General features: G+C 35.9%; 1 protein-coding gene across 3 annotated transcripts in view; it reads right to left on the bottom strand.

The window, feature by feature from the left end:
* Window positions 1–18,747, bottom strand: part of LOC149798553 (uncharacterized) — a 54,404-nt gene extending 35,657 nt beyond the window's left edge. The window contains exons 1-3 of one of the 3 annotated variants that reach the window (XR_016420989.1): window positions 18,387–18,526; window positions 8,993–9,044; window positions 1,449–1,545 (exon numbers count right to left, since the gene is read on the bottom strand). Coding sequence is in view for 1 of the 3 variants with exons in the window: in XM_089957362.1 (XP_089813488.1) it covers window positions 1,449–1,545; window positions 8,993–9,044; window positions 18,439–18,445 (156 nt within the window). In the remaining 2 variants the exon portion in view is untranslated. Of the gene's footprint in view, window positions 1–1,448; window positions 1,546–7,954; window positions 9,045–18,386 lie in introns of those variants that run through there. The other 2 variants (XM_089957362.1, XR_016420988.1) reach the window with 2 other exon arrangements.
* Between the last annotated feature and the right edge of the window lie 795 nt (window positions 18,748–19,542).

The following is a 19,542-nucleotide window of genomic DNA, read 5'->3' as shown; positions in this document are numbered from 1 at the left end:
TTTGGTATGCATTATTTGTCTAACAAATACAAAAATGAATACCGTCTTGGGGAATGCCATTTATATGTTGACTAGTTTTTATTACAATTATTAAGAATAGCAAGGTATCGCCACAGCGACAGACCTGTTTTGAATTATTTCACATGTGATTTAATATTTGTAAATTAATTCAATGAAAGATTGGAAATACACCACAATCAGGGGTTGCTAATGGACTAGTATTTGCTAATATGCCGACCCGACATAGACGACATGTCAAAGTAAACATATACAGGTCATGATATTTTTTTTTTAATTATGTGTGTCATAACAAACGTGGCCAGTACAATATTGTAAGCGCTATGAACTCCCTTTTGTGTTTATTTTTCTCTCAAAATGAAAGTTCTGTGAAAATATGATTGATATGGTATGAAAAAGTATCCTGTCATAGTTGACTGATATGGCATGAACAAATATTGTATCATAGTTCAACTTATAATGTGTCATCGTAGATTCGGATCATCGTGTAAAGACGATATCCTTACTGTCCAGGCTAGTATTACGTCTTTATTGTGTCAGACTGAATGTATTCAACGTAGTAGACAACAATAAGAAGTTATATATATAATATTACTTTTTTGTGACAGAAATATTTTTTGTTAGCTCAACCAGTTGTTTATGTAAAGCTTTCCTTTAATTTTAGCACTATTTAAAACTCCTTTTGGATGATGTAATACCGCTTTTTTATTTTTTTTATTTTTTTAAATTATCTAACTGACTAATTGTCATTGTATTTGTATAAACAATTCCTGTTTAATATCATCTCATCTTGCATGGTCACCATTTTGCTCCAACTAGGCAAATCTTTAGACTATTAACTTATATATTTTCTACCTGATCTGCCAAAAGGAATAATATCTAAGATTCTGTACGATACATGTAAACTTGGCCATGCTGCTAGTATTTGATTTATAAACAGCATAATATGATAAAAATATATGTGTGAATCCAAAATACCGTGTCTTGTTATATATTTGACGTGAATATTTCAGAATTGTCAATCCTAGTGGTCTGTACAATATTTAACGAGGAATCATTTTAATGATTAGTTGAAGAATAGAAAAGCTCAAAAGTTTGGAATGAAAAATGTGTTCTTTAAATGATGAAGTAAACATCATTGCTTGTGAGTTTGGCATAGGTTGCTTGTTGCGAATGTCATTAGCCAGAGTCAACTGCTATTTTGGTTTCAAACCAGATATTACTTACCATTTTATTTTCACGTATTTTCTGAAGAAAACATCACCTATTTTAGATGATACTGAAAAGCTTTACTGTACAATATGCCTGCAAAATCGAGACATTGAGGAAAATGCACACACAAATTATGTACGAGGCCCATTTGATGAATATGATAAATTCGATGACTCTCGGGAGTCTCAAAAAATAAATCAGTTTGATTATTTTCGTACCGTGCTTTCCCAGTCAAAGATAGTTCCTCCTTGATCTGTTTCTTGTGATGTAAGCAGATTTAAGAGGGTTCTTGAGCCTGCATCAGTTGTTTGGTTTCTGTTGAGGAAAACATGAATAGACCAATGAAGCAACGTCACAAAATGGTGTCAAATAATATGTACATTTAGGGTGAACACTTGCACTTTGTGTTTGGTTTTAATTCCAAACAGGATTATTGGAAAGATTTTATCAAATGCAAAACTAGTGATTGACTATTTGAAAATATAGTACCTGTGGCTTAGTTCTAAAATTAATGTGTGGCTTAATACAATGTTCACTGTATTTTCTGTTAATTAATTCAGTTTGATTACTGGAGGAGAAACTGGAGGATTTGTCATCTAAACTGGAAGGTTACTGTTCTTAGGGTGTTAATTTTAAACGCTGAAATTTCAGTGTATTAATACGTTTATTCTAACGATCGTAGACTCTTTTTAAGAAGTATTTGTTTATATATGCAATGAAGTCAGAACCTAAAACAAATATGCACTTGTACTGGATACTAGAAGGTTATACATATTCAATGATAGTAAAACAATATTCGTTCACTAATAATATTAATAATAATAATGCAGTACTAATAATAATAGTTATATGGGACAAAAATTGAATTACCAAGTACTAATCACAAAATGTCTACGTAAAGCACCCTAATAATATTGGCATATTCACAATGTGCCTGATATATGTATAATTTATTGAATATAAAAGCGTGTGTGTGTGTGTGGTTTTTGTGTACTGTTTGTTAAAGTCTATATTCACATTGTTTAGAACATGAAGGATATTTCATAAATGTACATCAACTATTATTAATACGTTTATTCTAACGATCGTAGACTCCTTTTTTAAAGAATTATTTGTTTATATATGCAATGAAGTCAGAACCTAAAACAAGTATTACTGGAGACTAGGAGGTTATACATATTCAATGATAGTAGAACAATGTTTGTTTGCTAATAATATTAATATTAATAATAATAATGCAGTATTCAATGATAGTAGAACAATGCTTTACATTCGTACATTATTCATAAATGAAACATACACTCATTAATGAAGCATTATCAAACTGTAGCTCTTGATTGTATAGTTCTTAAATCTATCGTCTTATAAGTTTACTTTTATTATACCACAACAAGGACGAAATAGATATTACAAAACTTCCTGGTCTGCAGCTAAAGATCATGCTCGCACAATCGGTGACAAATGATTACTTGGAAAGATATGCGAGTTCAGGGGTGTGCACCTTATCTGTATAGTGATATCTTATCCTATATTGGTTAGTCTTGCAACATCGATACAGTATATGGAAATGAGTCAAACATCGTTGCAATCTAATATGTTTTGTATGGATATATGTTGAAATATATGAACATAGGATTATACGGGAGAATCATTCAACGAGGTAATCTATTTGACTTTCTCTGAATCTTATTTTGCAAGCTGCAAATAATTTAGAAAATTATGAAAGCGACATTAATATATATATTGCTATGTTGTGTGCTAGATAAAAAATGTGCAAATAAATTAAGTTCATTATTTGATTTAAATATGGCCGCACAAAAATGCAAAGTGCAAACAAGAGCACTGTTCTTCCCGATGAGAATAAGAACGAGAAGTTGATTTCAAGTGGCATGCTAAAAAAAAGATAGGTGGTGCTACTATTAGCATTATGTAAATGATATATTTCACTTCTGACACACCTTTAGAACGTGGTCACCAGATATTTCGCAGCAAGCAGTAATTCTTCCAATCAAAATACGCAGTTGCCTGGTAACGCAAGTGCGGGACTAACATTAAGACGAGCACATAACGGTGTTTGGTCTACAGCAATACAAATGAAATATATTTTAGGATAAAATTTGATAAAATTGCCAGCTAATATAAATATAACCACTGACATTGATACTATATTATAGATTGGCTTGGATTTTCGTCATCGTTACTGTTAAGTTTTCCCACGTTTATAAAGGAAGGTCAATACTGCATACATGTATTCTGACTCGCCAGGTATCGATTGTTTGCCTAGGTATTTATACATCAACAAAGGAACAACCTTGAAACGGGTCTATTGATTGTGACTCGTTAGTAATGATATGGACTTATACGTCTAATATTGAACGATATGCATGGCTGATTCACAAGACATTTGAGAAATACTAACGATATCTTTATAAATAGCACATACATAATACGGCAATTAATATATTTAAATGCTTAATAATATCAGCCTTGCTAACTATAAAATTTGGGTAACTGCAATTGCTATGCAAAAACACGTGTGCGTTTTAATTGTCTATTGTTTGGGAGTCTCTTAACAAACGTAACAAAATTATAGTTTGGGTACTTTAATAAATATAACATCAGCATTAATTTGTAATGAAGAGCACTTTAGCCCCTCCGCCAATATGAAAGAGATCAAAAGTAGAGGCACTGACTGGTATACCGTTTGTTGAAGAGTTCGGGAAACTATCGACAACTTGATGAGATTCAATTACATGAAAACTCACTGGTATATATGCATTTAAAAGCAGGATAGAGAATATGCAGATGGTAAATACTGAAAGAGCCAACTGCATTAATTCTATTAAATTTGTTTCACTTTTGTTAAAAATTATGTTTTGTATATCTAATTTGTATTTTGTGATGGTTTTTTGTTTGTGATTATATGCTTAGTATATTTAATTTGTATTATGTAATTGACCTTGGTCATAAGTGAGGATAAGAGCTGGGGTAATGCCTCCCTAATGTCTTGTTAATTTGCAAACAAAATGTTCCATTGCTAATATCTGCCTATGATATTATATTTTATATTAAGATTATTATTGCAGATGTAAATAAAATGTCTAGCTTTTTTTAGAAATTAAGAATGTCTCGGAAGCAATTTGTGTACGAATTTGATGGGAAACTAACCCTCATCCTGGTCATGTTATTGTGTCTTAGATTCTTTTATATACATAAATGTTGTTTATTTCAGAATTACTCATTCCATATCTTAACATCAGTTTTAGTGGAATCAATTTAAATTTGTTTCACTTAATAATTGGAGGATATATATTTTTAAATTATTCATTGGAATTACAAAGTGCTCAATAATATTGTTGGATTAAATCACCAATTTGGTATTATTGTGAATTTATCCAAGGACAATTTAGATTATATCAATGTGATACACCACGACTGTTAGCACATCGCCACATTCCAGGCTAATGATACATCAGTATATAAAATATTGGAAATCTCTCGAGACATCATTGGATTATTCAGAATACTCTTTACTTTTGGACTTGTGATAGAACTTTAAGGACTATTTTGGATTTAATTCACACTACTGTAGTTCTTTTGTTAAATGTGCACATTTTATTCAAGGGGAATAAATCATTTGTTGGTTTTTGCCAAACTCGCTGGTTTTTTCTTTGTTCTTTTACTAAGCTTTAGACATTAAATTTGTAGCAATTATTTATAAAGGAAGGTCAAACGTTTAAGGTTAATTAGTGTATGAATATCAGAAATGATGACTTGTTATGCAGCGATTCTTTGTTTGCATGAAAGCAAAAGAATAATTGGCTGTTCAGTAGTCAAAATAAATGATTTGTTATGAAATTAACCCGTTTGAAAGGCAACATTATTAGCCAAATGTCATTGTGCTTGTGTTTTAAAAATGAAATCGAAATATAACCACAGGATAATTGCACAATAATAATTTTGCGTCAGCTAATAACACTAAGTAAAATATTATCCACAGTTCTTTGAAGATCACATAGGTCAGCAATTACCATATTTATAAACAAAGTTTTATTTGTTTGCTTTTTTGTACAATGGATTGACAAAGACTTTTACAAATGGTTTAAATATAAATTAAAATCACATCCTTGACTCTAAAGAGACGCATGAGAAACTTATGTCTTTTGATGTCGACCAATGTTTTTACAAATTTCAAATCTTTGTGAAACAATGGTATAGGCCTACCTCTTGATATGACCCACAAGCAAGCGTAGTAAAAAAATTAAAACAAACAACCCATAATTGTGGCTTAATTCATAAGGTTAATTTGAGTTGACGCTTGTTTTGTAAGCAGTCTTAAGATGTCATGCAAGGACGTACAATATTTAATTTAATATTTACCAAAAAACATTATTTAATTTTAGATTCATGTTCAACATACGATTGTTTTGGAAATTAGAATTGTTGCAATATGTTCAAGTAAAGAGCAATGCGCTGGTTTAATTTCATTTGAATTTAACGTTCGTTGACTATCGCGTCGTTTGAAAAGGTTAGATGATATTCATGATGGAAAATCAACAATAGTCTCTGATATAAACTGTGGCACGAATTTAAGTCTTTAACGGTGAGTTTTGGTTAAGAGTAGTGGTTGTTGTTGCACTTCATAAATGTTAGTGATAGTTAACCATTGTCTTTGTTCCGCTGTTCGATGCTGCTGGCGATGATTTATATGATAATATTATCACTAATACTACTATTACTGCTATTAAAAATAATATTTGGCCACTTGCCAAATGCAGCATATTCAAGTACTTATTTGCGGGACAAAAATAGTACTGATTCATTATGTTCTACTTTCATTACCTATGTTTTTGTGCGTTATAAATAACAAATATCGAATCGTACATGTAAATGACGTTTCATCTGTATCGTTAGAGAGAGAGAGAGAGAGAGAGAGAGAGGGAGAGAGAGAGAGAGCACGTTACCACTGTAAAGGTAGCATATATGTATTCGAACTTCAAATACTGCTATGCCCAAAGTGCTCTCTCTCTCTCTCTCTCTCTCTCTCTCTCTTGTTCACACATACATATAATACATATGAAACATTTGCAAGGCATGATAGTACCTTATTAACTGCTATAAGCAGTTGCCGGTATACGTATCTACCTAAATGCACTGTTACACATCACTTATACGATACCCCCCTCTACGAGGAAACTGCAAAACTACTTTTCGGAGAAAGAATGGGAATTAATAGCCGTCTTTCCTTCACTAGTAAACTAGTAATGCTCAGTCTTTCCCCCCGACATAATTAGCTAAGAAACGTTATGCAATGAGTGTCCATTATACATTTGCCATGCTGTTTCCTTTAAGCTCGTTTCGTAAATAACGACCTCTCACAATGTTGTTGTAGCTATATAACGCTTGAACATAATGCAGAATGTAATTGTTTGTGAGAAAGGTTCGAATTACAGATATTTACAGTGATATACAAATTATCTCAGATCATTTTTGCATGGACTAATATACAACAGTAAGAAACGAAAGTCAATTTTATAATTTACACTTAACGTCATTAAATCCAATAATTTGAATTTTTTATTGCTTTAACACCATCAGGCGCGAAGTAGGCCTATATGAGGACCTCCTCACCACCGTCAAAAAGAAAAGCTGAAATGGTATTGCCATGTCATTAGAGCCAACAGTCTATCCACAACATTCTTGCAGGGCAGAGTCCAGAGTGGCAGAAGGAGAGGTAGACAGAGAAAAAGTGGACTGACAACATCACATAATGGACCAGGAAAAGGTTTGCGGAGACACAGGTATTGGTACATGATCGAGACAAGTGGAGGGAACTGGTCAGATGTTCGGCAGCACAGTGCCTTGACGACCACACTAGATCATGATACTGATGATGATGATGATGATGATGACTGCTTTATTTAACTTTCATATTTCAGAATGGTGATGTACCACCAGCCATCATCCACATATCGCACAGTTTGATATGTTAATGGAGCTGCTTTACAAACAATGATCAGCCTGAGGAAAGAACTACTTTATGCTGGGATAGATAGATATATTCTTGGTGATATAGGTAAATACACCAAATGAAAACGTAATCCTGAACGCGATTTGTGGCAAGGTAGATCATTTAAAAAGAAATTTAATCATAAATTTCTATTTGAATCATGCAGATTTATAAATACCCGTAGGTAGAATAATGCTGAAATCAATTAATATAATTACAGAAGTATTTATCATTAATTTTATCACAAATTCATAGCATCAAACAGACTGCATCCGTTATTTGAATCTGAAACGCCAAGGAGTAGACGAATTGTTAATGCATATATCTAACTTAAGTATGGCGTTGACCTGCAGTGAAATGTTTGATTCAAATTGTTGACGTTGACTACTTTGGCACCGTTCTGCTACCCTACAGACTCTGTTCTAGTACGCAAATATTTATAAACGGTTAAACACAGATTAGGATCATGAAAACGTTATGCATATTTTCAGTTATACATTTTTGTAAGGAAGGAATGAATACAGAGTAGGCTCTTTACTTTTTTGGCTATTTTTACAACGTTACATCCAGTTCATTGCCACATCTTATACCGGTAGTCACCAGCGGTTAGGCTCGACCGATTCATTTTGAACATATCTAGTTTCATTACAAGACAAATAAAAATAAACATATTAGAGTGGAAATCGATCAATACGTTAAACAAGAAACAAAACATTTTGTTCTGACCATGATATCTGTTTTTTTGGTTAACATAAATATCAGAAAGAGTGTCATGCAGTTTTCGAATTCAACATTACCAGTTTATCAAGAATCTAAGGTTATAAGCTAAGTAACAGAAAGAAGCAAAACTAAAAATGTTTTGTAAAATCTAACAAAGGATTTAACTACCAAAGTCGTAAAATTAATTATAAGAGGAAGATATGTATTATGAATTGAATCTACAATAATCTGAATGAAGTTATATTCAAGTCCAAAAGAATCGTATTCTCCGAAAGAGGTTCAATCCTCGAATATATGTATCACAATAGTCCCTTTGAATAATTTATAATAGTTCCAGGGTTATGTTCCAGTACAATGAGCACTTTGTAATTCCAGTGAATAATCCTAGAAAACACTTAAATTATCTAACCACAAAGTTAAATACGTCTGCAGACTAATTTTAACATACTAAATATGAATGATAAGTAGGATTGAACCCAAAATAGGAATTAATCTAATTGCTTAGTTTCCTCATTATATACAGCTTCAAGAGTCTACAACGACCGTTGATTGCAACATAATCCACGTGACAGATCTAAATAATCAACCTAATATTTTAAATTATCTACTCATGTGACCTGCAGCATCCAGTGGGAAATAACATAATTCTACCAAGAACCCACCTGATGACCTGTCCAATGGGGGATATCCCTACATTAGTCTGTTTCGAAAACACACATTTGCAGATAAATGTTAACTTTACATAAGCTTATTTATGGAACGGTTGGATAAAGTTATATTTATATATATCCATAGTCTATTTTCAGTTCTATACACATATCCCAAGAGGAATTATCTTTTAAAACACCGTTTCTGTGAAAAAGTATATATTAAAATATTGCATAGTCGCTTTGTTGTAAATAATTGTAATAATTCATAATTTTAGCATCATTGTACTTTTTAACGCGTTTAAATCATGCGAATAAGAACCACTGCCTGCATAGCATCGTGTGTTTTTCTTGACTTCTTCCCTCATGTGTGACGATTTGGTACCTGTTCGTGCGCCATTTGGGTTCAGAGTTGACAAACAGGAGTGGACATCGAGCTGAAAAAGGCGGAAGACATAAAAAATAATAAATAAACATTTTAAAGCTTAAAACGAAGTGGATATTGCTACAATCAATGTTTTTCTTGCGTGCAAAATACTTATATAAAGGCTACAACACAAACATTTATGTAAAACAATGAATCAACTGGTATGAATCACGTGTCAACCAAATTTAGGGTATTGCATACGCGTGTCCATCAAATCACGCAATACAAAACTGAAATTGAAATTACTTTTTGAGCCGCAAAAATTTGTTGTATAAAAATATGCAAAAATAGGATGATGTGCAACTATTTTGTAAAGTACCAACTATAATGAAAATATGCTAATAGAAAACCCCATGAAACATACGACAATAACTTCGTAAATTATGTGTACCATGAAATAATGCTATATATGATGCTTATCTCTGGAATAAAATGTTTCGTATTCCGACTCAAGACAAAGACATGCGTTTCAATTTCAACTAGGTTAAAGAGCAAAGTAGTTACAGATTAGATTCTAAATTCAATTTTCAAACAAGAATTAATTATAGGATCATCAAGAGTTGCAACAAGTCCAGCTATTTAGGACAAATTTTATTTCTTGTTAGAATACCGTATCAAAGCTTATAATGGCAGCTTTTTGCTCATATATAAATTAATATGAAAGATTCGCTATAAAGTAATATTTAGCATAATGTAACTGCTGCCAGCTGAGAACCTAAAATAGTAATCATAACATACGTGTGTGTAATTCTCTTGGTTAGTTTAATAACAAACACTTATGTATGTAATTTCTAGCGGAATAATCTGATTAATTTAGTATAGATTTTTAAATCTGACAGGCATACTACGATGATTTGGGAGATATACAGTGGTTGATTGATTAATATTTGTACTGCGTGTGTGTTAAAAGAGGAAAATTAATTGTAACATGTTATGTAAAGTAAACCATGCATTACTGTACAAGTAAATAATAAAACATGTGCTTAATGAAAGGAAACAAGTTCATAAATATCAAATTAGTATATGAGTAGTGAAGTGGGGCACTATAGCCTCAATGGGAATTATCATTACAGAACCCCCTGGGTCACTTTAGCCTCAATGTAAATTTAACATGGGGAAAAATCACGGGTCACTTTAGCCTCAAGGGGAATTTAACATGGGAAAGTCTTGGGTCACTCTGTCCTCAAGGGAAATTTAACATGGGAAAAAGTCTTGGGTCACTCTAGCCTCAAGGGGAATTTAACATGGGGAAAAGTCTTAGGTCACTCTAGCTTCAAGGGGAATTTAACATGGGAATAGATTGTGGGTCTGTTGAGCAACAAGGGAAAATGGAACAGGGTCGGGACCCTATTTTAATACGGTCCCGACCTGATGGGTCTATGGAAATGGAACATACGAAAATTGAAACAGGGAGGGGTCTCTATTTTTTTAAAAAATAAAAAATAAAAAGGGGTAGGCAATGAAAGTCAAGATCTTTTCGAGACCTATGAATGGCTCTGAAAAGGGCCTTTGGTTTTATGTTAATATATCCTTAATATTATATCGTGGATAAACACCCATGTATCTATTTATAGCTATAATCAGCTTAAATTCCTATGAAATCTCACTATATATTTATGCTACAACTTGTGGGTTATTCTTTTGGAAAATCCCACTATCTTTTTATAGCATGAGCTTGAGTGACGTTCCTGTTTATGAACTCTAATACATATGTATAGCTACAACCTGTGGAAATCCCCAAGTCCATATTTATAGTCTCAAAATTTCCAGCGTCAGTGACGTCACTGTACTGAACACTAGGGGATAAATGTCAACAATGTTGCAAGTGGCTGACCTGAATACGCGCTACTGTAGGTAGGTAGGTAGAGTGTATTTGATAGGGATAAAGTGAGTTTTATAGGAACAAACAGAGACCAACACACACACACACACACACACACACACACACAGAGGGAAGAGAAAAAAAAAAAATCCAAACGTACCATCCATATAAACGTACCCAAACTCATACAATCCCCAAATATACTATCCACACAACGTCGCTAACGCATACAAACCCAAAATATACTATCCACACGGAAGGGATGGAAAACAAAACCAAATATACTATCGATACAAACGTACCCGAACGCATACAATCCCCAAAAATACTATCCACACAACGTCGCTAACGGGTACAAACCCCAAATATACTATCCACACAAGGTCACTAACGCGTACAAACCCCAAATATACTATCCACACAACGTCGCTAACGCATAAAAACCCCAAATACACACACACACACACACACACACACGCACAGAGGGAAGAGAAAAAAAAAATCCTAACATACTATCCATACAAACGTACCCGAACGCATACAATCCCCAAATATACTATCCACACAACGTCGCTAACGGGTACAAACCCCAAATATACTATCGACACAACGTCGCTAACGCATAAAAATCCCAAATATACTATCCACACAACGTCGCTAACGCGGACAAACCCCAAATATATTATCCACACTCGGGAGGAAGAAGAAAAAAACAACCAAATATACGATCTACACAACGTACGCGAATACACACACACACACACACACACACACTCAAACTGACTGTACATTACACTTACAGATAGGTTTAGAATTTATGCTAGATAATACATAATAATCATTAAACAGTATAAATATTTTCTTTAATAAGGTAGAAATACATATAAACGTCAATATTTAAGGTTTCGATAGACCAACATCCATCACGACTTACACATATAAAACATATTAACATATATTGAAAGTAGGTGCGTATTATTGAAAGTAGGTCAAAGTGACTAATAACAAGATCATCTAAGAGACATGGCCTCCATAGAACAGAGGACTGTTTCTTTGCTCATGCCATATTGCTATTATTCTAATTTTAAAAATGAAGTTTTTGTTTCTTCATTATAATTTATTTTGTGCTACAACTGACACTTTATGACAAATATTGCAGAGATCGTTTGACTGTCTTCCTTTCGTTTAATTCATATTTCTTTTGTATTTCAATGCTCTTAGAAGGTCAGAGAAAACTATGCAGTGGTTTATACTATGGAATTCATGATACTAGTACAATATTGACATGTCTACTCATAACAAGGATATACATATAAAGAAAGAATATAGAATCATTCTCCTGTACAAAAACGTTTATTCTTATCACAGAATATGGGGATAAAATAAAATGTGTCAAAGTCATCAGAAATGTTGGTTATTTCTCACAAGGGACGATTCATTATTTTAATCTCTGAACGAGCATGCGATGCAGCCTGGTAAGGGCAGCTCATCAACTGGTGGCTCCATTCCCACAAAACGAAAAATTGGTTTGCTGTGTGTACACTTTTAAACGGCTGCATCTAGTGATTTTAATGTGCACAGATTAGGGATAAACTTTCGCTGAGTGGTGGCTCCATTCCCACTCAACCAGCTGACATAAATGACCGGTTGGCCGCACAAGTCAAAATCTAAAGATCGGGTCGATTAAGTTTGTGCTGCACGTGCACGCACTTAAAGAATAAGGTGAACGTTTGTTCATAGCAGAGACAATATGACAGTTGATTCTGAGTTAAAAGACATTTGATCTTACTTCCATCCATGTCAATTAGCAGAACAAAATCCATTCTAATGTATTAAACATAGTCAAATCTCAAGGGTCTTACTTCCACCCATGTCAATTAGCAGAACAAAATCCATTCTAATGTATTAAACATAGTCAAATCTCAAGGGTCTTACTTCCACCCGTGTCAATTAGCAGAACAAAATCCATTCTAATGTATTAAACATAGTCAAATCTCAAGGGTCTTACTTCCACCCGTGTCAATTAGCAGAACAAAATCCATTCTAATGTATTAAACATAATCAAATCTCAAGAGATATTGCCTCATGTGAAATAACATAAAGTTGTACATTTAAGTTTAATTCTAATAATTGTTCAATTTAAGGTCCAATGGTAATACCAATTAGTCTAACAGGTGTCGGGTTGTGGAATAGTCAGATATCATGTATAGTACGTAATGAGCTTAAAGTTATATATTATTAACTTAACAAATTGTCATCTTAATTTTCAGGAACAAATCGTTTTACGGATTATGTATTATATGAGCTAAAATAAACAATTTAATATTATATTGCTATCCAACCTTCCATATTGAAAGTACAGTTAAGTTTAGTACAGATACTAATAGCATCAAATAGAATTACAAAACATTTCTAAAATACATACTATAAAATGACTTATAGGCTTGCTTACATTCTCTTCTTTTTACCTAAACTTTCACCGCTTGTACTTCTCTGAGTATTAATCAGCCATTTGTTTCTTTTTTCGGGTAACCTCTGTCTTTCGATCTTAAAACTAGTGTACATATTAAGTATTTGCCATTAGCTACTTAATCTAAATAAACATTATACGTAAATAAGATGTATATAGAATTTAAATGCAAATAGGTAAGCTATTCTAGTTGTGGTATGCAGAGGGTGGTAGTGGTGGTGATAGTGGTGGTATGAGACCACGTCTTTGAAATTGGGTTTTTGGTTATATTCTATGTGGGCAGTGAATTTTACCTTTCTATTGTGTGTCATTTAGATAATGAAATTTCTATCAAGAAAAGTGAAAAAAAGTTTTCAGATACTTAAACCTATTCAAATCTAATTAATTGTCATAACAGTCTAGCGTACAGTGGTCCAAAATCGTCAACGTCGTAGGCCACATGGAACAAAAATGTCAAGTTTGTTGGCCACACATACCTACCTACCTACACACATACCTACCTACCTACCTGCGTACCTACATACTTACCTACCTACCTACCTACCTACCTACCTACATACATACATACATACATGCATGCATGCATACACACACACATACATACATACATACATACATACATACATGCATGCATGCATGCATACACACACATACATACATACACACACACATACATACATACATACGTGGGTAAAAAGCTCATTAAAGCTATGCTGAAATGTTTTAAATCATGCCGACGTTAAATAAATCTTATGTTCTAGACATATAGTAGGTGATAAGTGCAAACGTACATAGTTTTACCCTCTGTTGGCAGCAAATAGGCGACACAAACAATGTTTTACATTTATTTTGCTTTACATAACTTTCCTACCATTTTTACCGTTACTTTTAATTTTCACACACACACACACACACACACACACACACACACACACACACACATATATATATATATATATATATATATATATATATATATATATATATATATATATATATATATATATATATATATATATATATATATATTTATGTGATGGTATCCGTTAGTCTTGAGAGACGATGGAACTTTGCCCATGAGAGATATACCGGTTGGTGGTTGTGCAGCGTCTGCTGTTGCTATGTCGCCCAATGCGGGAGTGGCAGTCCGTGCTGCACTTGCTACACTTGAAGGTTGCGTCTGGTGTTGGTTGGAGCTGCTTTTTCTTACTCTGCGAGCGTTTTGCATCAGCTAGCAAGCGTAGCTTGTCCTCTTCGGCTTTCAGACCAGTGATTAGAGCATGTAGCCAGCTTGATCTGTCTAGAGCGAGCTCTTCCCATGTGTTGACATCGATATCAAGTGCTTTCATGTCGTGCTTGCAGACATCCTTGAAGCGGAGATGTGGCCGTCCGATCGATCTTTTGCCAGAGGTGAGTTCCGAATAAAGAATATCTTTGGAGATCCGTCCGTCATCCATTGGACGTACATGGCCCAGGCATCGGATGCGACGTTGGCGGAGGAGTGTGGCCATGCTGGGAATCTTGGCACGCTCGAGCCCCTCGTTGTTTGTTACTCGATCCCTTCAGGTGATCCCGAGTATGCGTCGGAGGCATCGCATGTGAAAGGCGCTCAGTCTTTTCTCTTGTGAGGCGTACAGAGTCCAGGTTTCACTGGCGTACATGAGAGTGCTTAGAATGCAGGCACGGTACATGGTGATCTATGTGTTCAGGGTCAGCATCATGTTTTTCTACACTCTCTGCGACAACCTGGAGAGAGTTGTTGATGCCTTTCTGATCCGCTTGTTGAGCTCAGCGTCGAGCCTGAGGTTGTTGGTGATGGTAGAGCCGAGGTACATGAACTGACTCACCACCTCAAGTTCGTAGTTGTTGATAATGATGCTTGGGGGGGTCCACATCCTGAACCATCATTATTGATTTCCTTAGGCTTATGGTTAACCCAAACTCGTCGCATGCTTTAGCAAAGCGGGCCATCAGGCGCTGAAGCTCGGTTTCTGTGTTGGTGGCTAGAGCAGCATCGTCTGCAAAAGCAAAGAGCATGTCCCTGATAGTTACTTCACGTACTTTGCTCTTTGCCTTCAGTAGTGCCAGGTTGAATAGTCTAACATCTGATCGCGTATGCAGGTAAACCCCTTCTGTGGACGTCCCAAAGGCGTGCTTGGGCAGGACTGCTAAGAAGATGCCGAAGAGCGTAGGGACAAGGACGCAGCTCTGTTTAACTCCACTGCGGATGTCAAAGGGGTCGGATGTTGAACCATCGTACTGCACTGTGCCTTCCATGTCATCGTGGAAGGACTGGATCATGCTTAGCAGCTTTGGAGGGCAACCAGTGTTCGCCAGGATTGAGAAGAGTCCGTCTCTGCTGACCAGATGGAATGCCTTGGTGAGGTCTATAAAGGCCAGGAAGAGGGGTCTGTGTTGTTCTTTGCATTTGTTCTGCAGTTGCCTGACAGAGAAGATCACGTAGATTGTGGACCTCTCTGCGCGGAACCCGCACTGCGACTATGGGTACACTCTGTCAGCAAGCGTCTGCAGTCTGTTCAGGATGACGGGTGCGAAAACCCACGATGGTGAGACGTGATATGCCCCTGTAGTTGTTGCAGTCGCTTATGTCACCCCTGTTCTTATACAGGGTTATGATGTTAGCGTCTCTCATGTCCCGAGGCACTGCACCCTCGTCCGCACTTGATGAATTCTGCTGTAATGCCATCCCACCCTGGGGCTTTACCTAGGGACATTTTCTCTAAGGACTTCTTTAGTTCGTCTACAGTAGGTTTCTCGTCCAGTTCAGTTATGAGGTTTTCAATGGCGTTGAGGGCATCATTGGTCACGTGGTTCTCTTTTGAGTATAGTTCGGAGTAGTATTCCACCCAACGCTCCATCTGCTTGCTCTTGTTGTGGATGGTATCGCCTGTGGCAGAATTCAGTGGTGCTGCTAGTTTCTTCGTGGGACCCATTGCTTTCTTTATGCCATCGTACATGCCTCTGATGTTTCCAGTATCTGCTGATGACTGGATGCTCGTTTAGAGCTGAAGCCAGTATTCAGTGGCACACTGCCGTGTTAATCTCTGCACTTTGCTTCTGGTTGACCTGTATGCATGTAGTGTCTTCTGGCAGGGGGATCGCTTGTATTGCAGGTGAGCACTTCGACGCTCTTCTAAGGGTGGCATGAGTGTGTCAGAGTTAGCTTCAAACCAGACATTGTTCTTTGATTGCTTCTTACTAAAGATCCGTGTGGCTGTGCTGTACGTGCTGTACACAGTCTCTCTGATGTGATCCCATCTTTCTTTGGCACTGCTTTTGGGAGGTTCTGAATCAAGCATCTTTGAAAGAGCATAGGTGAATTCCTCAACCTTGTCTGGATATGATGTTATGCTCACATCAATGCGTGGTTTACCCTCTTGCCTACAGCTTTGGATTTTCTTCGGCTGAAGCTTCATTTTGAAGCACACCAGCAAGTGGTCGGTGACTCAGTCAGCACTGTGGAAGGTACGGGTAAGAAGCACACCCTTCATGGCTGACCGTCTTGTAATGATCAAGTCCAGATGGTGCCAGTGTTTAGACCGGGGATGCCTCTAAGATACTTTGTGCTGTGGTTTTGTCTGAAAGAATGAATTGGTGATTATGAGTTCGTGGTACGAGCACATCTCTAGAAGGTGCTGCCCATTCTCGTTCATCTTCCCAACGCCAAACTTGCCAAGACAGGAGGGTTAAGAATCATGGTCGGCACCCACCCTAGCATTGAAGTCGCCCAGCAAAATCAAGTTCTCTTCCTTGGGAATTTTGTCGATGAGCGAGTTTAACTCATCATAAAGCTCATCCTTGGTATCTGTGGAGGAGCTTAGTGTGAGAGCATAAACGCTGATCAGGTTGACAGGCCCGTTGGTGCTGTGGAGGCGGAGGGATTGCAGTCTTCCATTTCCTTGTTGACATGGTTATATCATCCCTAGCAGAGTATTTCTGACAGAGAATCCAACACCAAACTCTCTGGCTTCGTCGGCGCTCTTTCCTTGCCAGAAGAATGTGTAGTTCTTTTCTCTAAGTGACCCTGAATCTGGTAGTAGTGTCTCCAGTAGTGAGGAGATGTCAACATGGAGTCTTACAAGTTCGTCGTTGATGACTGAAATCTTTCGAACATCACTGATTGTCTGGAGATCATCTGAAAGCCCAGTCAGCATGGTCCGGACATTCCAGGTACATAGCTTGAGGATTGAAGGTTTCCTTGTTGGTTTTCTTTTGTTATTTCTTGGTGCAGCAGCTGCAGTCAGCTTGTCTGTACTCGTGTACCTTTCCTTATGGCCTTTCTTCCAGGTAGTCCTCTTTCTAGAGCACAAAATGATAGGATAATTGGACACATTGCCAGATTGTCCTCTTTTCTTTGTATGGTCGAAATATGTTCGGATGAGGAATTTTCTGCTTCCACTCTCCTACACTCGAGCTGACCAAACAGCTCTTCTGTCAGGAGAGAGAAAGCAAATTTGTTTATGTTTCCACAAAAGGCCACTTTCGTGCCTGACTTCATTTTCCTGCTTTCTCGAATTCTTTCTCCTTTCTAGACTTAAAGCAGCCTTTCTTGGAGCACTAACCTCAATTGTACAGTCATTCATTCTCTTGTTAGCTTCTCTAGTCAGTCTTCTCAATCATGGAAGCTTCTGCTAAAAATGCTATTTAGTTCGACTTGTGGCTTTAATATTTCTGGCCTGCTTATGGACACACACACACACACACACACACAAATCTGCCACGTAGACATGTATATATTTCCAGTGATACGTCCAACCTCAATAACAGATGATAATTGTGACGAGTGGTGACATGCATAATAAAATGAACAACATAAGAGTGACATATGTATGTATGTATGTATGTCTATCTATCTATCTATCTATCTATCTATCTATCTATATATATATATATATATATATATATATATATATATATATATATATATATATATATATATATATGTATCTATATATATATATATATATATATATATATATATATATATATATATATATATATATATATATATATATATATATATAGTATAAAATACTTACTTGTAAGTGCTGCGTTAGTGGTATACGAAATATCTTCAACGTACTTACGTACTTTTCATTGAGATTTATGAGTAACAACCATGTCAATTTCCAGTTTGAGTCCAAAGTGCATTCAATGTATCACGTACCTCAGATATGATAGTTCCACCTATGACATATAGGATTGGCTTCGCTTGCTATTAGTTTTCTACAGACCGCCTACTTTCAGTTTAGGTAGGACTGTGATTTAATGGAGATAATAATTAAAACGTAAATAAGAATGACACAACAACGAAAAGTAATTTTGGAATCCCAGAAGGACTACTAACTATATACTTTAGTAGTGTTAGATAAACAAACTGTAAATCGTCGTAAAGACATTAAAAATCGAACCAATGAATAATTTATTATACAGTCTTATCCCTCCCCCTCCCCCCCCCCCCCATAAATTAATGTAATGAGACGCAATACAGTCTACCTTATCTTTGGAAATAGGCATGTTTGAAGTGAGTACCTGACGTATTTGATATCATTTTATCCATTTATGAAGCAGTGATTCATATAAAAGGTGTGGTATAATTATCCTTCTAGCAGACTATTACGTCAGTAACGAACCTTGCATTATGGGATAGTGTTAAGTGAAAATAATATACACGATCTGATCGACATGCACACTACTCTAGTTACGTTAGTAATCGTGACACTATTGACTATTCTTTTACCGCTGGTATTGTTGTTCTTTAAACCGCCACTGACGATGATGAGGATAATTTTCTCCCTTTACTTCTATGGGAAATGATATCTTTTTCTTCTTTCTTCTTCTCATGTATATAAATCATTCTGGATACAACTTAAAAGGTTCAACATGACAGTATATTAGCGAGGAGTACTTTTGCTTCTTTATATCATTATTCGACTGACTACCTAGCGTCCAAGGAGCCCCGAGTGGCCGAATGGTCCAAAGCGCTGACCGTTTCTGATCATTGCTTGGGTACATGGGAAAGCCTGCCTATAGCTTCTCGTGGGTCGGTGGTTCTTCCCTGGGTTTTCCAGGGTTCTTCCTCCACCAGTTATACTGGCCGCCATGTATAGGCTATATTGTGCTGAAAATGGCGTTCAACCCTAAAACAACAACAACAACAACCTTGCGTCCAATACGTGTCATGTTACCTCTCAG

This window comes from Sinohyriopsis cumingii, chromosome 5, assembly GCF_028554795.1.
Source record: "Sinohyriopsis cumingii isolate HCF-2022 chromosome 5, ASM2855479v2, whole genome shotgun sequence".
Taxonomy (NCBI): domain Eukaryota; kingdom Metazoa; phylum Mollusca; class Bivalvia; order Unionida; family Unionidae; genus Sinohyriopsis; species Sinohyriopsis cumingii.
This window is presented reverse-complemented; position numbering and strand designations above follow the sequence as displayed.